The 25,839-nt window shown below is 42.1% G+C and overlaps 1 protein-coding gene across 2 annotated transcripts in view; it reads right to left on the reverse strand.

Moving 5' to 3' along the window:
* The window catches only part of COL22A1 (collagen type XXII alpha 1 chain), a 235,023-nt gene that overhangs the window by 140,741 nt on the left and 68,443 nt on the right, over positions 1 to 25,839 (reverse strand). For both annotated transcript variants that reach the window (XR_008235346.1, XM_052788276.1), the window contains exons 5-6: positions 9,254 to 9,365; positions 1,752 to 1,875 (exon numbers count right to left, since the gene is read on the reverse strand). Coding sequence is in view for 1 of the 2 variants with exons in the window: in XM_052788276.1 (XP_052644236.1) it covers positions 1,752 to 1,875; positions 9,254 to 9,365 (236 nt within the window). In the remaining variant the exon portion in view is untranslated. The remainder of the gene's footprint in view (positions 1 to 1,751; positions 1,876 to 9,253; positions 9,366 to 25,839) is intronic.

Genomic DNA, 25,839 nt, shown 5'->3' on the forward strand with positions numbered 1-25,839 from the left:
AGGCAATGCTTGGGAATGGTTGGGTGGTAGCACGTCAGGGGCATCTCCCCAAAGGCAGACAGACAAAGCTGAACCTGTTTTGGATCCCTCTCTCCTGTGCACTCCTCCACTACTTCCCAGCAGGCTCTGTGCTCTTTAGTCCCATCACATGTCCTCAACCGTCCCCTGGGGCATGGACGAATGCCTCATTGCCTGGTATGAAACCAGTCTGGTGAGCTGTAGCACTGCCCACACTTTATTTCAGATGCTTTGAACAGAAAACTACAGCTACACCCCCCACTGTGTTGCAAGCTATGGAGCAGGCAAAAATAGGCTTTTGAAGACATTATACTTTTAGTTCATTTACAAATTGATTCTTCTTTTACCAAAGTCAGGCAGTTAGTTACAAGTAAGCAGCAGGGAACAGAGCAAAGTACAGAGCCAGGGCAACAAATGATGCATCCGCAAGCTGCAGAGCTGGAAGGAGTTTGGCCACATCAGGGCTGAGCCATGTCTGATGTAAGCAGCCCAGGGTAGGCTGGCTCCAGAACTGACCCAACATCTCCATGCAGCTGAGCACCGTGCTGGCTGGAAACGCCAGTTCAGATCAGCATTAGCTCAGACGTGTCTGCAGTCTGTAAGCTATGCAGGTCTGCAATGTAGTGGCGAAACCACTACTGACTTTACATGAAACAAGGCTCATGAGGCTCTGAGGCACCTCTGGCACCACAATTTAAGGCACTTTTGAAAGTATTACTGAAATTCTTGAGTGCTTTTTTCTCTCCACACCTAAGCAGTTCAAGTTTTTAGCTGTCTCCAAGAAATACTGAGTGAAACACACATTCTCACTCTGCAGGAATTAGGAATGCATGTAGCACAGTAAATCATCTTTCATTTAACAAAGTGGAGCTGATAATAATTTTCATATAAACCTTTTACCATTGTCTGAAACTCAGCTAGCTAAGTCCTCAGACTGCACCTATCCTTCACTGTGAGTTCCCAAAATCCTTTTGAATACCAGTTCCAAGGCAGCAATACTGCATTACATGGCTATGTGAGCCCACGCCGACAGCCCAGTTTAGAGTTATGGGTAATGCCATCAGCACCATGTTGGTACTGAGCAGAAAACCATACAGCCCATCCAAACCACCTCCTCCTCAAGCACACTCAAACCCCTAAACTATAGCATGCTGCTAAGAAGATGCTATATAGGAACAGACAGCCCTTTATTGCACTCTTATGGTATTTTTCTTCTGAGAACCTGAAAGTACTTGACAAAAATTCTGCAGCAGCCAGGACTCAGGGTTGTGGAGCAACAATAGGTGTTACATCCACGTCCTAAGTAGGGAACCCATAATGCCGTTGCATGATAACTAGAAGTCTGTGCAAAAACTTGACATAGCTCACTGCTCTGTAGTACATCATTGTGGGAATCTTTTTCCAAACAGGCAAAATATTTTCCCTAAACAGAACTACCTGAACAAAACAACCAAAAACCCAAAAGTGGTTTCAAGAGCAAGGATGGTATATTTTTCTCCCCCTTTCCAACTAACACATCTATCTGCACGCTAACAACAATCAAGGTCTATGCAAAACTTCCTTCAGGGTTTGAATTAAAGGTAAAGGATTTTCAGCAAAATGAACTGAAAGACAGGTAAAGTGATTTTTACAAGTCCGCAAGGAAAAAGGAGTGGGAGGTTAGGGCAAGAAAGCTGGTTCGTGCCACAAAAGAGAAACAAGGCTCTTCTTGCTGGCTGCAAAGGGCCTCGTACCTGTGGTATGCCGTACTTGTCAATAATCTGCCAAATATACCAGTCTTCTTTCCTGGAAGCCTTCCGGAATTTGAAGGTAGTTACAAAGGCGTATTCATCAGGGAGACCTTGTGGAAATACATCCCTGGCATGGGGAGGGGAAAAGAGAGCAATGTATCAGGCTCCGCAATGAAGAGCAAAACTTCTAAAACTCTCTGCATGTCCCAGCAGTGCTTCCCAAAAGCATCATATAGTTCCTACAAAATCTGCTGTATTTGTCAGCCTGCAGAGAGATGAAGGTGAGCTTGTGCCCTCCAGGTGGTTCTGTCCTTGAGGAGCCCTTTTTCATTGCAATGGTGAAGCTCTCAAATTAAATAAGAAACAGTGAAAATCTGCAGTCTAGTATCCATCATGTCAAAACAGTTGTTTTTCACCTGATGCTTCAGTTCACGCAATCTGTAAAGCATTCTGTTCTTCTCCAGATGCACTGGAGACCTGTGACATCTGAGAATGGGCAGGCACACCTGAAACCCCCTATAAATGTAACAAGTTATAGCAACAAATATCGTAATATTTGCCCCAAAACAGGGACTACACCTCATGGCTGTCCAAGGCGATGTTCCTTGGCTAATGGCCTGGGAGAACAGAAGAGCCTTCTCAAATCAAACACTGCAAACACATTAGGCAGAAATTTACTCAGTGTGACACCATGATCCATGCATAAGTCTGTAGTAACCAAAACCAGCACTGATTGACTCAGCCCCAACATAAGGAACATACCATAAACTGAGCATGCAGGGCTGGACAGAAGGGATAACTAACCCAGTATCACTATTTTCTTGTTACTGGCCATTACTGGATGCCTAAGAACGAGAATGAACAGCACAAATGTATCCTCCCTACCTCCAACTCTGGGATACAGGGGTCAAACTCAGAGACAACTGAAATTTCTGTATTATTAACTTTTTATGGATTTATCTTGTATGGACTTCTCCAGTCTCCCCTTGAACTCAGGTAAACTTACTACATTCACAACATCCTTTGGCAAGGAATCACACAGCTCTGCCACCCACTGTATAATGAGCCTCCTCTTGTTTGTTTAGGACCTAGCTCAGTTCTTATAAGGGACAACACAATGAACCTATTCTTTTTCTATTTTTTATGCCATTCATGATTTTGCAAACTATGCTTATAATGCCTTTAAGCCATCTCTTTTCCCAGCTGAAGAGTCCCAGTTAACTTCATTGTTCCCCATGCCCAAGCCAGCCTGCTCCTCTGATCGTTCCTAAATAGACCGTTCCTAAATATCATGTCTTTGCTTCCGGACATCTGAGCAGTCAGGCATAAGCACCCATTAGAAAACAAAACACAACAGCAGCAATTAATGAAGAGCAAAACAATGAAGACAGATTCTCTTAAGGAATACTTGACATAGTCCATCACTATGCAGAAACTGGCACAAAGGCACACAAAACTAGAGGCTTTTAATGGTGTTTAAAGCAAAAAATCCTTAGGATTTCCAAAACACTTTGTTTTGCAATTACAGCAAAGGTTGAAAGTCAGTCTTTCCTAATGCCAAAATATTCAGTCACCTTTTAATCTGTGCTTTGAATTTCCTATATTTTTAGCCTAGTTAAAAATTCAGAACACTGTGGTTTCATCCACTACTGTAGCTTTTACTGTATAAAATGCCCATGCAGGCTATGCACCATTATAATCTGGTCTTCCCACTGGGGACACAGGCACCCTCTGAAGTCTTCCAACACAAGAGAAAACTGAACCAGGCTCCCACTAGCTCCTTTACAAAATCCTTCCCCTAGGAGAGCAGACAAGGCTGTCTCACTTCTTGGTACTAGCTATTCACAAACTAGCCCTCCCTAGTCACAGATCCACCTCACATCAGCACCCATCTCTCCCATGGCACACAAAATAGCCAGATGCTCCCTCCCTTCATGACAAAACAAGAAGCGTATCAGTTGTCACTCTTGTGGCGGAGTTGCCACAGAGAATACAACTGGCATGACTAAGGCACTGAAGGCCACCAAGAAAGTCTACAGAATTTTTGGCAAGAGAGAGTCAGGTCAGTCACATCACCCCTCCCAACAGGGCACCCCGCCAGGTCTCCTTCACCACTGACATGCCTTAATGCAAATTTCCTATCAAAATGGCTTTGCACACTCATTGTGTCCAAGTTTGTTAAAGAAGAAGATGCATGCCTCAGCTTTTAACTTCACTGACAGTTTGGGCTGTTTTCCTCCACCGCTTCAAGAAACTTCAGCAAGGTGGCAATGTTGATAGTTGAAAGGGCATTGCTTACTGCTTCATCCTCTTGAACAAAAACCACGGACGTTTCTACATGAGAGTGTTGCCAGTGGGGGCATTTCCCCGTGGCTCAGCTCCTCAAACTCTGTAATTTCAGCATACGTGCCTAGTGCATTTAGCTTCACTCACTTCTCACCACCTATCTTCACCATCACAACTGGGTTTAACGATTTCCCTGCCCTTTAAGATTCTGATTCACATTTTGGGCACAGACAGCTCTATTGACTACTCTCCTAGCTACAGCCCACCACCAGCTCCAAACTCATACTGAATGAAAAGCAAGCAGAGAAATGGTTTCTTATTTAATCCAGTGGTGGCACGAGGTAGCAGAGTTACAGCTCTGGGGGTGCTTTGCTCTCTTGCGGATCCATAGTATGTTTGCTATCGTCACATCAACAGCAGCAGGACACATGCTTTCAATGCTGCCTTTCCCTAATGGTTTTTCAACTCTGCATATGCAGGTGTGCTTGTTTCCAAGTACAAATTAAAGGCAGTGGCTGTAACTGTGGCATCACTGCTTTGTTGAGCAGAGAGGTATAGGAGCATGTGATTGAAATTAATCCCCCAAGATACCACATTGAGCCTTGGGCCTGACAAAATACAACCAGATCTGTAAGAGCCATCTGCTGGCCTCTATGCTAAGAGAGTCTTTCTGAATACCTCTGAGCTGGGAACAGGAATATCACCATGCGAGCTTAAATTCAAAAAGGGTTTTCAGATGCTTAATGCCCACAGAAATAACTGGGAGTTAGGTACCTAAATATCCCTGTGAGTCTGGCCAAACCTCATCACACAGAGGCTGACAAATGGCCCATCAGGTAGATTTAAACTGATAGAAATCTATAATGACCTATTACCTGTCACCCTCAACTGATTTTTAAAGGTGCCAAAGAACTGGCTGCAAGTTCCCAACAGAGAAAGGCTTCGTGCCAAAAGCAAACCTAAAGACACTCTTGTTGCTCCGAAGAGATGATAAAAGCTGTTTCTGAAGTCCTTGGTCCCTGCATCTTTTACAGAGATGCATTACTGCATAAATAACAAAAACTTTGTTTATGAGTTTTCATTTATTTCCTCACTAAAAAGTGATCTCCATCTAGAAGCTCAGCTTTACTTACGAATCCAAGGGCAGGAATTGCTGTCCCCAGAAATGTTTTATTTCCTTCTTTCACCCAAGGCTGAATTGAACTGATGATCCATATTATGAAGCTTTGCTGGCTGCCTGGTACCTACAGGGAGCACTCTGCCAGCTCCTTGGTCTATAATTCTGACAACAGGATAGATTGCAGAAGAGGCCCTTATAAAACTCCAAGACAAGAGAATCCCCCAGTGCTGCAGGTTAGTCTAAGAGTTAATTAACCCAGCTACAAGGTCAGGTGATTCACAACTTCTACAAAGGAAAAATGATAATAAGCAGGCAGAAGACTCTTTTAGCCATTGCCCATTTTCAATATATAGCCTCCTTCTTACATGCTTTTGTTTGGCCTAAGAGCCTACATATGTGACAATCAGCATGAGATCCTACATCTATAATAATAACAAAATGGAGAAAAAAAAGATTATCAGCTCTCATTTCAGACACTGAATGCAACAACAACTAATAGGGTGTCTGCATTTGGTGAGGAAGAGCATAATTAATGTATTTGGGAAATTTGACCACTTTCACAACAGCTAAAAAACATTAATATGAAATGTAACTCACTAAGTTCTGTGAAACAAGGTTGGAGAAAGCCAGTTCATTTCCATATGCATCACATCACCAGAGGCTCTTAGAATGACAGAAAAAAAAAAAAAAGGAAAAAAAAGGACAAAGGAAAAGAAAAGGCTATGGAAAGACTGTCACAACACAGAATCAACTCCACCCATACATCCTTGACAGACACTTTTTTGGCCTCTACTTCAGAAACCTCAGTGATGGAATAGATACAACCTCTCTAGGTAATTTCTTCCTGTGTTTCACTATCCTACAGGCTGCAAAAAAGGTCTACCCTGAATCTCACTTGCTATAGCTTAATCTTCCTGAAACAACTTTTTTTCCGCAAGAAACCACACGAGCAACTTGTTCTCTTCTCTTTGCTGCAGCCTTTTGTATGTTTATCAGCTCTCCCCTCAGTCCTTTACTCTCTAAAAGACCAAAAAAAGCCTTCAGTCATTCCACCTCAGTCATGCTTCGTCTCCTTTGTTAGAAGTAGGAGACTCAATGTCTATATCCACACTAGTAAATAATGGTCAGGGTCCATTCTCTAGCGATGAGTGCAGTTCAGACGAATGCTGCTTTCCCAAAGGGAATGATTGTATCCAAACTGCCTTTGGGGAGCAGTCTCTGGCATGCTCCATCCTCCACACCAGGCCCAGGCATTGTCTGGGATAACACTGCTTGACAGCAGCCAAAACAAACTTGACACGAGCACATAAAGAGGTGAAGAGCACAAATGATATGGGTCTAGCACTGGGGCCCATGAATTCACCTGGTTTCATCGACTAGTAAAGAAGAAGCCTACAAAGAACTCCTCTGGTGTGCTCCTACTAGACATATTCCTACTAACTTCACAGCAGATTTGGACAGACATGTTTATTCTTCTAGATGACAAGCACTTGTCTGGTAATAGAGGTCATGAGATCAGATAGGGGCCACAGCAAGATCCTTCAGGTGGGAGTCTGCTCTCACCACTTAGAGCAAGGAGTCATGTGTCTCATCCCTGACTTCAGCACAATATCTTGGCCTTTGTCCAACTCCAGCGCCATGGGAAATTTTGGGTTGTGACACAGTGCCAGTTACCTGAGGAGTGGGGAGAAGCACCAGCCAGATTTATGGACCAGCCCTAGAGACCTGTAAGAGACCTGTAAGACCTGCTAGAGACCTATAAGTCCCTCCGTGACCAGGACATTGACCACAGCCAAGTTCCTGGCTGTTGTGTTTCCTTGCTCATAGAACCATCACAGGACGCCTCACCACAAAGAAGAAGAAAGTCCATAGTTGTAGGCTCCAGATCGGAAGATGAATAGGCACATTTCCCAGGCAGCTAAGCTGGTACTTTGTAAAAGTACTACTGCTTATATAAAAGGATTCAAATCCTTTAAGCAGATAATAAAGTGAATTACATATATTACTCAGTTAATGATTTTGTATCTAATTATGAGATGTTGCTATCAGTTGCTAAACATTGCTTGAGGTTATCTGCAAGACAGGGCAGATGTTTTTGTTTTGTTTATTATTCCAGTTATCAGTTTTGTGCAGCTTTACAAGATTTCATTTTCTGTGTGCAATGACCCTATATGCACCATCTCAGAATCCTGACATCCAAAGGCTAAAATGAACCAAATATGCAGACACCTTTGATGGTGTTTTATATCTACTTATTTTAAAAACAACAACAAATAAATGGGTGCAATCTGAGCCAACAGAAAGTCATCATAGCTGGTTGGTCTGGCTTCACTCCCTCAGTCTTTCTGGGAAAACAACAGAAACAACAACAACAAAGTACTTCAACCCTTAATTTGAAAAAGGAATGCAAATGGACAACTCTCTGTAATCTGTGCTAACTTGTTCCAATGGTTAATTATGTTCATTGTTAAAAGCGTGCCTTTCTTCTTCCATGCTGGTTTTTGATGTCGTTAACAGGTAGTCACTGACTTTCAGTCTACCACTATCCTTAGCACCAAAGACCCTTTACCAAACTTTGCTTTCCCAGAGGTTCTTATAGAGAGCAATCACCTCAGCTGTTAACCGCTTCTTAATTTTACCTGACTACACTGCACTTCTTGTATTTCTCACTATTAGACCTGCTTCACAGTTCTTTAAACTTTCATTCACTCCATTTCTATCTACTGAATTATGGAAACAAGGACTGGCCATAGCATCCCAGCAGTGGTGACTGAATTGCCTGATATGGAGATAGTCAGCTCATACTTGACAGTTCCTGCTTATACATCCAAAGATTGCACTAGTCCTATTTGTCATAATATCACCCAGAGCTCAGATTCAGTAGATCATCATTCCCAGAATTTCTTAAGTGCAAATTGGACTTCTTCACTCCAAGCACTTCTTTCCAAGTAGTCTTGGCGGTAATGCTTTACAGTGATAAAGCACACTACCACTACCTGTTATATGCCGCAGCAAGCAGATATTCTACACAGAGACTGCTGTGAGCCAAACAAAATAATAGGTTTATTCCCCTTCCCGCTACCACCAGTTTTGTATATACTACGTAACAAGACCAAGATGTCTTTAGTTGGCTGGCATTCTCCCAGATCATGAATTTACTCACCCTGAGGCTTAACCTCATTTATGGACTTTAGAGAAAACAGCTTTCCTTTCAGTATAACTTTTTTTTTTTTTTAAAGACTGTGTGTTTATATGGAGAAAGAGGGGGAGGGGAGAAGGGTAAATCAATCCAGGCAGGCTCCAGGATGAAAAAAATATTGTGAAATTAAGCAACAGTAAGTCACAGGACATCTCAAAGTAAAGCTTTGAGCTGAGTAAAAGAGCTAAAACAGAATAAAAAATAACAGCCCTCATCCATAAGAAGGAAAAGAATTACTATCGATTTTTTAAGCTGAAGTTCAAACCAGCACAGAGAAATGTACTGCAAAAATGTTAATGATGACAATTCAATCCATGGCTCATGGTTACTCAGTGAAATTATGCACTCACTTTTTTCAAGGCTAATACTAGCAGGACTCAAGTGACAACCCAAAGAGAAACCGTTCTGATAGACTATGACACAACTGGCAGCCTTAGGTCACAAAAGGCCCCAAGGACTGAATCCACATTGACACAGGATTAAAAATTGTTCATTCTTTTATGAGGCCAAAACCCATATTAGCTAACTGATAACATCTACTAGGAACTGGTCTCCTGTGATTAGCAAGTATATATTTCAATGGGAGTGCTACCAAATATTCATTTTAGAAGCTGTTTATTAAGTCCTAAGTTCTTTTGTGAATTTCTTGATACAGCTCCTCACAACCACTGAGATAGATACACCAAAACCAGCTCATACTCTACCAGGATGGAGCCTGTAGTTGGTGTGGAGGCTCACAACCATGCTGTCTTAAATCTGTGCCAGCAGAACTGAAAGAGCTGATCAAAGAAGCAATATATGTGTAGGTACTAGGTAACTAATACAAGTTTAACCCAGGGGAACCAAACAATGTAAAGCGGAGGCTCAGATGAAAATAAAGTGAAAAAACAGGGTACTCACTCAGTTTTCTGAACAACAGGGAAGCTTCCAAGTCGTACATAAGCACTCTGAATTCCATTTTCTTTCATTCCAAAAATCTGTTTCACTCTGAATGAATCCATCAGGTCAAATCCTGTCCATAATGGAAGTGTAAATATGAGACATTGATCACGTAGTGGGACATGTCTTAAACTGTACTTAGGTAGTTATCTTAGCCCACAAACACAGCACTTCAGAGATTAACTTTGTTCTTGTTGGGGAAAGCCAGAACAAAATTCTGAAGTGCTGTAATCTGCTTAGTCCAATAACTCAAAAACAAGCATAAATTCAAACTGTAACAGGTCCTGGAGAGATTAGAACAGAGTTCTCCAGAAATCAATAGTTACTGCTTGCATTGCCACAACACCCTGAAAATGCTGTATAATTGATTAATCCCTATGTAGAAAAATGCACAGGTGCAGACTGAAACACTTATTTGTAGAATCATAGAACCACAGAATCATAGAACCACAGAATGGTTTGGGTTGGAAGGGACCTTCAAAGATCACCTAGTCCAACCCCCCTGCCATGGCCAGGGACATCTTTCACTAGATCAGATTGCTCAAAGCTCTATCCAACCTGACCTTTAACACTTCCAATGATGGGGTATCCACAACTTCTCCAGGCAACCTGTTCCAATGTCTCACCACCCTCAATTGCAAAAAATTTTTTCCTTATCTCCAATCTAAATCTACTCTCTTTCAGTTTAAAACTGTTGCCCCTTGTCCTGTCACTACAGGCCGTGGTAAAAAGTCTCTCTCCATCTTTCTTATAAGCTCCCTTTTATATATTGAAAGGCCATGATAAGGTCTCCCTGGAACCTTCTCTCCTCCAGGCTGAAGATCTGCAACTCTCTCAGCCTTTCTTCATAGCAGAAGTGTTACAGCCCTCTGATCATGCTTGTGGCCCTCCTCTGGATCCAGCTGAATAGGTCCATGTCTTTATTGACAAGTGCTAGTCCAAGACACTTCACTACATACACTTTTCATATCATTTTAATATGACTTAGTCTTAGTCCAATCAACTCATCATTATCATGAGCTATCAATCTTGACTGCAAATATTTGCGTAAAGCTTCTGACTTTGTTCTGAAAAGGCTCAATCATAAACCACACACATAGGTCTATGCAGCTCCAGCGTCAATATGGTCCCAGCCACAACAAACCCATGCTTTTGTGCCATGAAGTCCCAGCTGCTAAACCCTGCCAGGGACAGTGGGGGTACAATTGTGCTATTCTCCTCAATGCATCCAGTTCCTGGAGGTGCAGTACTGTATGGATGCAACCATCCTGCTTTTAGCTCCAAATTGGCTCCACAGGATGCCTATCCAAACTAATAGCCACTCCCAGAAGCAAACACACAGTGGAGTTAGAGGCAAAGACACTGCAAAAGGCAGGTTGTGAGTGACCGAGCAAAGAATCTGTGTTTTTCTTTTATTTGGGCTATTTCAACCTCTTCTCCCCCTCACACACGCACAATTACACATATTAACTCCTGCGTATGTAATTCCAGCGCACAAACCTGGTGATATTAGAATAGCTTATTTTGATAAATTGACTTTAAACTATGACAGTGCTTTTAACTTTGTTCAGTTAGTGAGCTCCTAAAACTTTTCTAGGATAGATAAACATTTTTGTGTGGTGAACTGAGTCCCTCAGATTCTTGGGTTTCTTAGTTGCCCTCATGAACCTTCCAGGCTGAAAGCCACTGCAGGGCTTGAAAACAGCTGCAACAGGAAAAGGCACCCACTTAATGATATTCTTCAAATTTATATGAAAAAATAGGTGCAAAAAACCTGTCTGGGCAAGTCCCAAGGCAAATCAAGATGTGACAGCAGACAGCAAATAAAACATAAAGCTTCCATCATGGAGCTTTTTCTGAAGAAATAGCTTTTTCTGAGGAAATATAATCTTAATTGTTAGCAAAGACAGAAATGGTTGCCTGGTGCCAAGTTGAGGCCTTTTGTATTACAGTAACTTTCCTGGCTGTCAACAGCTTTTCCCACCTGTCCACTCTATTTTCAGCTATAACTGGACATTCAGGAGGGCATATAAGGCAGTTAAGATGCTCCAGGGCCTCATGGTTCCACCTCGTAATCACCTCTGCAACAACTCCAGTGATACACCCTTCTGACACACTGTAATCAGCCACGATTGCAGCTATAAATCATAGCAAATAGACCCTACCAGAACATGAGAGCTCCCTCCTGGCTATCACATAAAAAACAGTGTGACCTGTCTATATGACCTCCCATAGCTCATTTCACCATGCAGTACATAACCCTCATCTACAGCAACCACAGAAATGTGAGGAAGGCAGTTGAGTGTTGCTGGTAAGAAGAGACCACGCTGACTGGGAAGGGAAATTGTTAACCATTCACAGGAGCTGAGCTGTAGATGGTGAAGGCTGAAATGCTGCCCAAGTCATGTCATAATGCAAAGTCACCAGAGTCCTCAAGCTGTGCAGTATTGCTCGTCTCATGGAGCTTGTAAAGCTCCGTTGCTCAAAATACACAAGTGCAAGGTACAGTGACAAGAACTTCTTGCTAAGTTTTCCCAGCATTAGCTCAGACCCAAACTTGCTCTCATTTTTCTCTGACAACTCAAGCTAATGCTCCCATCATAAGCAACTGCAAAGGTGTGCACACCAGCATGCTTTTCCAATATAAACAAGTTAAGAGTCAGATTTAATCAACCTCCTGGTTTGTTTTTTTTTGCTGAGATTGCTAACAATATGCAGTTTAGAAAGCCTAAATAACACTATGAAACATACGCAAGGTTATTAAAACTATTTTGCAAGCAGAACTTGCTGTAATGAAAGTCATGCTCACAACTTAGACTATCTCATTTGCATTCAGGATTAGATAAAGCACACAGGTAAATCATAATAGGATTTTTCTTATTCAGGCTATGGATCAGCAAATTGCAAATTTCTGGATATATTTTTCATTAAAGAATGAATGAGGGTTGTTCTTTGAAAAATGCCATGTAGGTCCATGGGAAAGTTAAGCCCTAGATGTGTCAGAGTCCACACTCAAAACCAGCAAATGGTTTTATTTTAATCACACTATTAATTTGTTTTGTGTCAAATTCAGATATCGCCTCCGCTTTCCTTAGAGGGAGCTATGAAACAAACTAATTCATGTTCACAGAGCACTTCATATAGGGTTCATCTGGCTAAATGTCAGCTCTCTAGACAGGGTAATAACAGAGACTCTCTTTCAGTTAGGCACAGAGAGTCAAATACAGGCGCTTCTAGGGAAAGATTAATCTCATACTAAAACAGATGCCAAAAGTGCATGTTTCTCTCCATTAACATAAAGAGAGCTTAGGATGCTCGGGTTGCATGCTAAATCTCACCTAGTAAAGGTCTATAGCTGGTGAGATAACCTCCACTCTTAGATACTCCATTGCCAACCAAAATCCATGGAGGTAATGGACGCTTTGGTTGTTGAAGGATTTCAATAGCATTACAGAAGATGTGGCATTGGGCAATACACTAAACAGCAAAGAACTCTGCCGAGAGTGAGATGCAGCTCACCTAAATTTAGCTGTCTGAAAAAAAGACATCTGATATATGCAGGTTGCCTTGGTTCCCTTGGGGGTCAGCAGAGAAATATAGGAGTCTCTAAGAAGACAACTCGTCACATCTGTGTTGGACCTATCTAAACACAGGCTGAATCACTATTTGGCAGTGCCTACCTCCTACCGTTCAGCAGAAACAGTAATTTTCAGACTGCTGAAGTTGGGTGAGATATATTCTGCTCATAGCAAATGCTATCTGTTTTGTGCAGTGAATGAAGCAAAAGTAAAGAGGGAAAAATGTTAACTAATCACACATAACTTGTATTTACATTGTCTCATTTGCCATGAGGATTGAATAAAGGTTGCAGATTTTTAAATTCAGGCTAGCAATATCCTAAGTTTGCTATCCTGACTGTTCACTGTAAGAGTCTCCTTAAACAGATACCATTCCATTTCTAAGTGGGAGAAGAAACAAGCAAACGCAAAATATTGTCATTTGAGCTGAGAAGTTAGTCAAGGCAGATTGCCCAGGTGGGACTGGAAAAAAGACACTTAGGGAAACTTCCAAATGAATTTGTGCTTTAAAGTAACCTCTAAGATTATTTCAGCTGAAGGACAAGAAAATATATATAGTTTTTGTTGTTGTTGTTCTTGTTCTTGTTATTATTTTGTTTAATTCATGTGCCTGGAAGCACTTTGGATTGAGTATGATCCCCTGTTGACACTAGGACTGGAACTGGGATTGTGAGGGAGACAGCATGATGCTTTTAATTTAGTCTTGAACCACAATGTTAATGTAAAAAATAGGTGATGCTGTAATCATTTCTCTAACACTTGAACAGTGTTTTTCACCTGTTTTTCAACCACGACAACCTGACAGTGGCTGGCTGCTAACAGCACAGTGGAAACAGCTCACTTAGATCTTTGCTCAAACATCTTGCTGACCATTGTGGGTGCTGGTCTCTTCTGTCAGGTGGCTGGAGATAGGACAAGAGGAAATGGCCTCAAGTTGAGGCAAGGGAGATTTAGGTTAGATATTAGGAAAAATTTTTTTACTGAGAGGGTTGTCAAACATTGGAATGGGCTGCCCAGGGAAGTGGTTGAGTCACCATCCCTGGAGGTATTCAAAAAGCGAGTGGACCGGGTACTTCAGGACATGATTTAGTGGGCATGGTTGATGGTTGGACTCGATGATCCTGAAGGTCTTTTCCAGCCTAAATGATTCTATGATTTCTATGATTTAGTCTGTTTTACAGTATTTCTGGGCTGGAGTGACAGCAGAAATATGGGCTGCCCATTGGTTTTTCCACCACCAAGGAGGGACCACGTTGTCAGTGCCATAGGGAAAATGAAATCCTACACATAGCTTCCCAGTCCTCTCCGCAAGTGCAATGGGAAGGAACATACCTGCCTAAATTAGCAAAGACAAAGCTACTGTTACCTATTGCACCACACTCAAGCACGGGATGAAAGGGTGGGACTTCCCTGTTCTCAGTTGCTTTGATATAGAAGGTGGTTTTTTTGTGTACCAGGGCAGGTGTGGTTTCCCAATTGGCTTTAGTCAGTAATGCCATAAATATGGCAATTAATAAGATGAATAATGCTCTTTGATCATATGCCTTCTACTTCATTATAGCTTGTAAAACAATATGGGGCCACTGAAACCCTCTAACATGATTACATCTCCTGAAAAGAAGCACACCCTAGTCCATTAACATTAAAATTAAAATGGTGACCTGAAAGAGAAGCTCAGGTTCCTAACAGCATACTTGGCTTGAAAAGCAATTTCTTATGCACTGCTCTACTGATCAAATCAGCCAAATGTCTCTTTACTTGCAAGTAATAACTCCCTTACAAGAAGCAGACCATTTTTCCAGCATCAGAAAACACACTCAGATCTGCCTGTTACAGGGAAAAGATGGACAAAACTTGGCACTGGACAATTTCTACATTGTCTAACTGTAATATGCAACCGGATTCTCTTTTACAGGAAAGATGTTCAAACTGTACCCAACCACACCATAAAGCATGGCCAAAGGATGATCAAATAGCTCTATACTTGTCCAGTGGTCCTCCAACATTTGTTTCAAGATAATTATTTCAAGATCAGACTAAAGGGGCCATGGTTGGTTGCCCTGAGTATGAGCTGGATTTTTGCCTGGCTCCATTAAGGATCTAATATGGACAGCATGGTGGCAGCTAGTGTGCAGGTTGAGATTTTCCTGTCTGTCCTGTGTTCAGGGGCAAAAATCCCCCAAAATTAAAACCAAAAAAAGCACCCAAACCCAGAAAACCAGAGCAACAAAGGGAAGTTTTAATAGCCAGAAAACACAGCAGTGTGCCCATTTGGAAAGTCTTCTCAAAGTAGGACAGAGTCATTAACTTTTTCTTTAGCCTGAAGAAACCTGAGAAAAGTGTCCTGCTTTGCATTCCCAAGGAGCACGAGGTAACACTCACAGGGGGAACCACCGGGCTACTTCTAATTGTGAAAGTTTCTGGTGAGACAACAGCCTGGAGGGGAATGTGGAAAGCAGGTGAGAGAGGAATCAGGAAAGGCACTGGACATCAGAGCCTCAGGTGATGTGTCTGGAATATATTTATTATAGAGGATTTCCAGCCACAAGCAGTAATATAAAACAAAGCAGCTTTTGCAGGAAATGCTCCATACGCTGGCCTTGCTTAAACTCTCGGCTGAATTATCAGCCTTGTCAACATATTGATGGAGTATCACCAATATCCAAGGTCAGGGAGGTTGTCATCAGCTACCGGTTCTCTGAGATTTCTGAAAATAGCAATCTGTATTGCCTGTGATAAAACAGCATATGTTACTTTTACTAGACAGAGGTCAATGGCAATAAACTTTATGGTAGACTAGAGGAGTGTATAAATTCCTAGGAAGAACAGTATCACTTGGGAGTCTTTCAGCAAATATAAGATCTTATCAATTTTCTTGCCTAACATTTCTGCAGTCTTGAAAGTTAAGCTTTCATGGATTGCCTGTGCTCACAAGGAAGTGCCTGCATGCTCACTAGATCCTAAGCATCCCTTTCAATTCTTCCAGTATGGTCTGCAAGTCTATTACTACTATAAAGAGCCCTCATTTTTGTTACCTGTCGTAATTACTTTCTGTGCTAGTACATACTTTAAGAATAACAGAAAAAAAACACTATCATGCCATATTCTAAAGTTAAATAGTGCATTTAACCAGCTACATCTGGCAATTAGTTACTTGAAGTCAGAGTATAGGAGGGTATTTTTCTTCTACTGTATCTAAACCTTTGGCATCCTTATCTTCCACAATGCCCTAGGCTGAAACCAGCTATTTCTGGACAGCCAAGATGTGTCTCAGTTCAGGGCTGGGATAGAATTAAGTGTCCAAACCCTGAAGGGGAGACCTACTAATTTATTCAATAGGTGTTACTGTTATTGTTATAGCATCCATCATCTGCTACAGCATTTTTGCTGTTCCTGACATTCCTTCCTCCACAGGAAAGGAAATCCTGGCAAGAGCTGACAGAGCATCAGATATTAGGGATATTTTTAAGAGCTCACTGAAGTCTCCATCTCCATAGCTCTTCCACCGTGTTAAAATTACCTACATCCATATATCACTGCCCCAACCATAGTTCCACTTGGCAACAAGAAGTAGTATTTAGGAAGGGGTGAGGTGCACACTGCTGCTATCATCCTTCAATGTCCTAGTCTTTCTGGCATGTTGGCAGAAGGCAGTCAGAAAGCCCTTTTCTTCTTTCTTGATGACCAGCTACTGGGGTTGGTGAGATGTTTATGATGACAACACTGGGGTCAATGTCAAAGCAGCCAGACACTATATCTTCACATTGTCCCAGCATCCTTTTGGGGCACACAGGTGTCATTTGTTTGCTTGTGGTAATCTAGACAACAGGTAAGGTCAGACTCCCGCAGCTCATATACTGTTTAGACCTGTCTCGTTGGAAATGATTGTAAAAAGGGGTTTGAAAGAAAGGCTTTTGCTGGACTAATTCTTTTTTAACTCTCACTGGCTGTCCAAAGAAGTGATTTCCAAAGACTTACAATGGATGAGAATTCTGTCTTCTTGCACTGTTTTATTCCCCTCTAGTTCACCTCTCCAGCAAAGACAGAAAAAGCAGCAGCTTATTTTTGCATGGATAATTCACCCAACATCTAGCACTCCCAGCTCAACAGTTTGATTCAGCATCATCAGCCAGCAGTGGTTATCTGACTTATTCCCAAAGCATTAGGGACTGCATCTCTGGAGGAACAAACCAGAGAGATTTAGAGGCTGCCCACAAGCCCTGCATGAAGTAGTGTGGTGAGTAAAGGGGTTGCACAAGTCATTAAAAAAATTAATTTGCTATATTTTACAAGCAGCTTGCAAGGGAATTTTGGAACTATAAAATTTTCCAAAGCCTATAGATTAAAGGGCCTCAAGAGTGTTTTAAAGAGGTTCTTGCTATTAACCAATTGCCCTTTTTTTCCACAGATGTTACGGTTGGGATTTAAGCAGCACTTCATGCTGGTCTGACTTCCTTCTCACCAGATCCACCAGACTTCAGTAAGGAGAGCAGCTAAGAGCTTAAGCTAATAATGAGGCTTTGTTGAAGCACACAGAACAGCTCTTACACCAGCATGAAGAAGGTATCTTCCAGCAAGCCTACTACCTTGCTGGAAGGTAGGTACTTGTCCTGGTTTCAGCTGGGATAGAGTTAACTGTCTTCCTAGTAGCTGGTACAGTGCTATGTTTTGAGTTCAGTATGCGAAGAATGTTGATAACACTGATGTTTTCAGTTGTTGCTCAGTAGTGTTTAGACTAATGTCAAGGATTTTTCAGCTTCTCATGCCCAGCCAGTGAGAAAGCTGGAGGGGCACAAGAAGTTGGCACAGGACACAGCCAGGGCACCTGACCCAAACTGACCAACGGTGTATTCCATACCATGGGACGTCCCATCCAGTATAGGAACGGGGAAGTGGGGGCAGGGTTTCGCCACTCGGGGACTGGCGAGGTGTCGGTCGGCGGGTGGTGAGCAATTGCACTGCGCATCATTTGTACATTCCAATCCTTTCATTATTTCTGTTGTCATTTTATTACTGTTATCATTATCATTATTAGTTTCTTCTTTTTCTGTTCTATTAAACCGTTCTTATCTCAAACCACGGGTTTTGCTTCTTTTCCTGATTTTCTCCCCCATCCCACTGGGTGGGGGGGAGTGAGTGAGCGGCTGCATGGTGTTTAGTTGCTGGCTGGGGTTAAACCATGACAGTACTCCATAAAGTGGCTTAGAGGACCCTTTAGATGGTCTCAATTTTATAACAATAATAAACCCGATTTACCCCCAGTACATGATGCCACCACTCAGGCTGTTGGTGTACTGATCCCGGTTTGCTTCCTCTGCATCACAAAACTTGGAAGACAGAATTTCTACTTTTTCTTGGTGCCTGCAAAGCAGCACCACAAGTCTCATGCAGATCACAGAAAGAGCTTGATCTCAGCTCGAGCACAAATCCACATTTGGGATTATCAGAAGCAGGAGCATTGCTTGAGGTATATCACAAACTTATGCCTCATAAAGAAGCAAGCATCGTGATGCAGGTGAGGAGGTGGTCATTGGGTTGAACTACAGGCCACTCTGTTTCAGAAACATCAGCCTAAAGCTTCAGTCAAAAACAGAGGGGACAGATACAGCACTTGGTACCCTTACACAGGAAAGTTAACACTTCAGGAAAGATAGAAGGGATATAAAACCAGTAAGAAAATTAGTTCAAAGAGGCAGTATGAAAGAACGAGAGAGAGAGGTCAAAACCGCAAGCAAATAAATGAATACACAGTTATAGCCATCCCACCTGGTGGAAAGGGCTGTTGTAATCTAACTCCCAGCCTGTTGTAAAAACAGGAAATAAATACATGTCCACAGTGGCTGCCTCTGAGGCAGCAGCTTTCAACACCTGATCTCATGTTAATAACACACCACTTTATTTGATGCATTGTTCTGTTTATCTACATCAGTCTACTCTTACCCATTTGCCTGTCAGTTTTTGGACAGTTGCAAGTGGCATATTGAACGACACTGAAAGCTGTTTTTGACACTGAAATCTTTGCCTCATTACTGAAGGCTTTTCTGTGTTGAAGTCATTCTCCATTTTCTCAGTGATGGACATTTGGCTTAGTGCCATGGGCCCTCTTTCAGCTCCTTTCCTGCTCCAGTGATTTACAAGATTAAACAGAGGTTCATTATTCCTTTGATGTCCTTGTATGCCAGATAGGCTTGCACCAGCTGAACTTACCAGGACTATTTGTATTAGGTTCTGATTTTAATTAGTTCCTCTATTTTGAAGTTCTCTTTTGAGTTCCTCAGGCCCTAAGGTGCTCTGTGTTCCTCTGGAAAGCCATAAAATGGCATAACTGCAAACTCATCACTTGGGATAGCAGTGGGGAGGGGAGGACTCTACACTTCTTTGAATAAAGGTTTTTGCTGGTAGCACCCAAGAACACTCTATGCATATAGCTGAGAAAAATGACAGTGGATAACTGTTTGTGAGAGCAGAGTGGCAGGACTGATGAAGTCAACATAACTAGCAACAGTGCTTACTCCTTGCTCATACAAGAGGCTAGGATTATTTTTAAGGTAAGAAGAGGTATTTGAGGAAAAACACCTTACTAAGACATAACCTGCTAGATTCTCCTTGTAATGATACTATCTGCGCTATAGGAAAAAACCCATCAAGGTGTTATTCACAAAAATAAAAATATTCTCATTAATTTTAGGTGCTATGAGCAAGGCCTGATACGAAAGCAGGTAGGGACTGCTCTCTAAGAAACTGTGGTGGTTGCTTTATGCCAAATGATCAGTGTAGAACAGATTAGACCTTCAGGTGCACCAAAACCTGGCCACAGCTGTCATCAGGGACCATTCACATCAGACAGACTGATTTAACTCCAAATGTTAGGAGGAGTTTATTGAAACTGTGTATGTGCCTTCTTCCCTTCATGTGTGCGCAATGGCCAAAAAGCTTGCACTGGTGAAGAATCTATGGCATGGTTTCTCCAGGCCCCTCTTTTGCAGCAATCTCTTTCTAAAGTAGAATTAATCTGAAATATTTGGACAAAGAAATGTCTGGAAGTTCCTCATGGTTAGCCAATCTATCAGTCTTTTATAGCCAAAGGACTGGCTGCTTCTTGGGCTATGAATAGTCAAAAATTGAATTTATTTCTTTTTCATCAACCTCAAATGCACTGGAATAAGAAAAAATCCTGGCTTGTTTAACTTCTGGGAGAAAGCAAATACTACTAGTTTAAAAAATAAAAGCCTTTAGGGATAGTTTGGGTTTTTGTTTGTTTTTTTTTTATATGCAGGTAGATCTGAATACTTCATGTGCACATTCCTGTGCATGGTTAACCCTTGTTAAGTCTTTTATGTGAATGCAGAAGTCAGAATTTGTGACTGCTGGAATTCAGACCAAGGAAGTCTTTCATAGGGACCACTCAGCTGTTACCAGTTTTCTTCCTGCAGGAGCAGACTCTAAAGTAATTTCAGCATTTGTTCTCCATGTTTCATGCTGTCATTGAGCAGCTCAGCCAGGCCACCTGCTCCAACACAGATCTGATGCCTAGCGCTGGTCAGGTCATTCGCAGTGCCAGAAGTCCACTGAGATCCAGGATGTTGGGTAATATCTACATCTCTGACCATACTAGGAAAAAGATTAATTTAAAAGATAGGCTTTTAATTCAAGGAATGCCTCAACCCAGCTCTGTTGGTGACAGCGTGTTTATGTGTACTCTGCAGGATGCTTCAGTGTTTCCAGGCTCCTAATCCAGATGCACATTTTGGTGGCACCCTACCCCCTGTTGGGGTGACTGTACACTTTCATTTCCCAATCCTTTAGTTTCTGTAGAAAGGAAATTCCCTGGTACATAAGCCCAAAAGAAACCACCACAGGTCCCCATGCTGGATAACTGGGGGATCTGGACACTGGGCATGCCACACTGCACATCTAATGCACAGATTAGAGCTAGCCCATAGGACTGCAGTGGCTACAATTAGAAGTCACATGTGACTGCTTGACCTGGTTTTCTTGGGAGTTACTGGGTATTAAAATGTCCTTGAACACAGGTGAATCATTTGGCAACCTCTGAAAAACTTCAAAGATCTTTTAAGTGCAATGATCTAGTCTATAATGTTGAGATTAGCTATTGCACAGTACATAGACTCCTAGAAAGCAAAGCTAAAAGGGACTCGTAAGGTCACCTGCACTGAAGGTCTCACCCGCCAGCCCAGAGGACAAATCCACCCCACAGCACAAGTCCAGCCATTTTCTCCAGTTCACAGGAGACTGAAATGACTCTTGGGACTACAGGTACAGGTCAGCTGCTATTTTCCCTATTTACTTCTCATGGATATACAGCAACTATAGCCAGATGTATGTGTCTCAGGAACCCCGTTTCAAATTCAGCTCTCCAGATCCTTAGAGAACGGAGAACATCATTAGCACTGAAGTCAGTACTAATTACTCTTTATGAAATTTTTTATGGGGGACTTCCTAGGGCAAGTGGGGGCAGGGAAGAGGAAATAAGAAGCCCTTTGCCCTATCCCCATTATCATTGCCTAGTGACAGGGCACTGAAAAACGTGACAGCAAAGTGCCTGTGCCATGGCACAGCAAAGCTTCGCTCTTCTGCCCCATCTCCCATCAACGTTATAGCTGCATCCAGTCCTGCCTACACAGGTTTAACACTGAGGATGGAAAGAAGAGTAGCTGGTGTCCACACGAATAGCCAGCTTCACCATCACTGCGTATGTGCAGTCTCTGCTGGTGACCACTGTGTCTGTGCATCTACTGTCTGAAGACAGTGATCCGTTACAAATCTCTGCAGCTATTTATGGATTTTTCACTTGCCCCTCAGGGGCTTCCCAAGGAGACTGTGAGAGGGACAATACAAACTGCCAAGTGCAAAGGGATGGCAAAATGCCCTTCACACAGGCACCACAAAAACACTTTTGTCCCTGGGAGGACATTGGTCTAATGTGCTCGTTCTGCAGGTTCAACAGCCTGGACACTCCAATTTCCTCCTGCTACCATGTGTTTTAGTGGGCAAATATAAATAGTCCCAGGGATATTGTAATTAGCTACTGATTCACCGGCATCTCTGGAATGCGAACGCTGTACTGCAAACCGCAGGACACTGGAGACATGCTGACAGTTAAACCCGGCCACTGCAGTCTATAATTGTAGGGTACTAGTTTTACAACCAGTGCCTCTATCGTAAAATGCCCAAACATCCTTTATAGAGCTACAGAAAAACACAGAGGTCATAAATACACTGGCATTTTGCTCATTTGCTCTTGGAGGTTTCCAAGATGGGGAAGAGAGTTAGAGGCTGAGGTCAATCTGTGGTACAACCCATAATGCAATTTCTGCTGTTCTTCATACACACAGTCTTTTCAACTACTTAGGAGTTAGAGTCAGGGCTTTTATGTTCCCTCCTTGCCCCATTAACACGATCCAGTGTGGCTTGTATGGCATGTATAATGTAATATAGTGGTTGGAAGTATCCCTCCCCCAGGTTAACTTCTTTTAGCACTTATGGAAATCATTGCAGGTCTTCCTTTACTTCTGTGGCAGGTTCCCTCTGAAAACAGCAGTCAGTATCTGTTGAGGAGTATTATCTCCTCTGACAGATAATGTTGAGGACTAGAGCTCAGCCCATTTTTAATTCTACGGATCATCCAGATTTCTGCAACCAAATCCCATGCCCTGCAGGTCTGGTTTAAAATACAAATAATTCAAATGTGAAGTTTTAAAACCTCAAGAAGTATAATTCATTTTCAATAACTTTTATGTGTTGTTTTGATGCAATATAACGGTTCATAAAAATACACAAGGGGCACATCTTCAGGGTGCAAAATGTTATCATTGTGTTTTCCTGCCTGGTCATGATTAATAGTGGGCCATGATCCTTTGTTAAATGCTGATGGAACCAAAATGACGATTCAGCAATATAAGAGGTCTTAAGTATTACAGCTGGGGTTTTATTTTGAATACTTCAGGGCAGATGAGTTAAACCCTCTTTTGTCTTCATTTCTCTACTTGATAAAAAAACCCCATGGTACCCACAAGGATGCTGTAAGAACTTTGTTTAAAGTATCATTAAGCATTGCTTTAAAATATCAGACTTTCTGGAAGAGAAACAGTGTTTATCCTGGTATTCTAACCAGATTTCTTGCATTCTTTCAAAATTCCCTGTGTGATTTCTAATGCATGCAGCAACATTTACATTCTGAATTTACGTGTTATGAACTGTTAAGCAGATGCTGCTTCACTTCACTGCCAAAATTTGTATCAGTAGTAAAGCTGCCCATATATTCTTACCTCATGCGATCCTACTTCACTGTGGCAGCCCTTACTGAATGCTACAGCTAGTGATTTTTTATTTAAATGCTATGATACCAGAGGGTCATAGAGTACAATCCTCTGCTATGAGAGGACTCATGACTATCCGTCGCTGTTTATTTGTCTCCATTACTACTGCTCCGCCATTTGTTCCGCTACTTCATATCTCTGACAGTTTGAAACCTTCTTCTAATGTCTTGAATGTATCTCTTAAACAGTTGATACCCATTTCTTATTATACTCTTTGTCCTTTAGCTCGAGTGATTCCCCTATCTCCCTCCTGCTATTCCCCTGATCTATTTGCAGAAAGCAATAGTATTTCCCCTTTCCACCTGCACACTGCAAGATTAAGCAAACCCAGTTTTTTAATCTCCTGTTTGAAAATAGTCTCTCTGGCTCCTGAACACACTAATAGCTCCTCAAGGCTGAATCCATCTTTCCTGAGCTAAGGAGGTCTGAGCACACTTTTTTTCTCGATAAGCTGTAACCAAAGCCCTGTCCACTCTCATGAATTCTTCCCTATCTCTACAAGACCTACTTTACCTAGTCCAGTAATGACCTCTGCCTTTTTCCCCAGCTGTACAGCACTGTGACTTACAAACATCTGCTGACGAAGACACTATCAGTTTCCAGACTTTATAACACAAAGTGCTGTTATTGATCCATACGTACCACAACAGGCCTTTTAAACTAATAGTGCCAAGTCAGTTGGAAAACCTCCAAGGTTTTTGAGGCCAACCAGTTCCTCCTTCAAGGATATTCTGATCCCAGTCTATATAGTGGAAACTCACAGAGAATATTAGACCTAAAACTGGACCCTGAGGAGGTCTACCACTGTCTGTCTTCTGGCTTGCCATTCCCTTTCCTAGAAACTTCATCATTATCTCCTGCTAGCCAGTTTCTGGCTCACTTACACATTTATTAGTCTCTATTCCTTTTCACTTTAGCAGTCACTTTCAATACAGTAGTCCAACAAATGCTTGCTGAAGTCCAGATAGATGAGATTTACTTAGTTCTGTTTGTCTAAAGAAAAAAAATCACCTGTCTTTTAAAAGGAAAATATCAGTTTAGTCTGTTGGCTCTCCTCCAGCTCATAATGTGTTTTTTGATGCAGTTATTAATTTGATTATGCAGGGAGCCATCCTCCCTACCCTCACCCCTACTCTCAGCCTAACAAAATCCCACGCATCTTCCACCTCTCAGTCACACCACTGGTTCCCTTCACCTCCCAAAGTTTTATAGCTCATTTCATGATTTAGCTTCTATTTTTACTTCTACTAATCCAGAGTGACTCAATTCACATTCACTTAATTGCAGACACAGACTTAAAGGTAGCAGGTCATGCTATAACTTGTCTGCAGGTAGGGTATACAAGAAAGGGCTGACTTTGGTGATGTTCTGTGGGAAACAATTGCCTGTGCCATCTGCTGGTGCATTTCACGCAATAAAAATATAAGAAAAAAAAATCCCCAGAAAAGCTTTGGTCCCTCTTACGTTTGGTTCTGATGTCTTGTCCCTGTCTGAGAGAGGGAAGAGGTGTTTAATCTGAGAAGCCTTTTAATACAGTCTTCCCTGTCCCCAAAATGAGATTTACTGCAACTTCCAAGCTTGTGCAAGATATACCTATGAAGTTCTGTGTGAGGAGCTTGCTGGGCAAGGATCAGGTTTGGTTGTCATTAAGCTTCCAAGTGGAGCACCTGACACAAGAGTGTTAACTTCAAATCCTTGAACATATGAGGACTTGGGTAGCAGAGGAACAGCCTCCCCCTCGGTGCTGTCACCGGTCCATGCACAGAAAACCCAGAGCTGAACTGCTCTCACAAGTGTGAGGGAGCAAGAGGCAGGCTGCTCCTCAAAACTGAAGTGCATTCCTCTTTGGGGCAGAATACAAAAGCCTTTCAGCAACCACTAACAGCACAACATATCCTTTTGGAAGAGGAAACACAGCACACTAAGCCAACAGAAATTTTCCAGTTACTTTAGCTGGGAGAAGGCAAGGATTTTTTGTTGGAACTGGACCCAGGAACCCAGAGTCTTCAGAAAATGCTATAGAGTATGTAAGGAGTACATAAGGAGTGGAACAGCATTTTGGTCCTATACTGATCCATCTCTAGTAGTACAATGACCCTTAGCAGAGCCAGAATATCCATTCATTTTTTTCCAGAGAAGACGCATACATTTTCCTAACCACCAGGAATAGGAAGAGAAAGAAATGGTTGTTGTCTCACTATATAGGAGCAATCAGGAACCTTCTACAAATCCTCTCATATTGGTGGACAGGGGCCAGAGATGTCACTTTAATTAAATACTGCAACAATCCTGTTATTAAGTCACTGCATGGCACGGTGAATGTTTACACTTTACAGTGAAGAGAGGTTGCCTAGGTCAAATAAATGACAGCCGTATGCTATCAGTCCAACCAGGGGAACAGACATGTTGTAATAAATGAAATTCTGTTTAGATATTAGGGAAAAAAAATACTCAGCATGATAGCGATCAAACTGGAACAGTTGCCCAGAGGACCTGTGGAATGTCCATCTTTGGAGATACTCGAAACTAACTGATGAGGCCCTGAACAACCTGTTCGAACTTCAAAGTGGACCTAACTTCAAAGTAGGCCCTGCTTTGAGTAGCAGGTTGGACCAGATGATTTCCATAG

The sequence above is a fragment of the Harpia harpyja genome, chromosome 5 (genome assembly GCF_026419915.1).
Source record: "Harpia harpyja isolate bHarHar1 chromosome 5, bHarHar1 primary haplotype, whole genome shotgun sequence".
NCBI lineage: Eukaryota > Metazoa > Chordata > Aves > Accipitriformes > Accipitridae > Harpia > Harpia harpyja.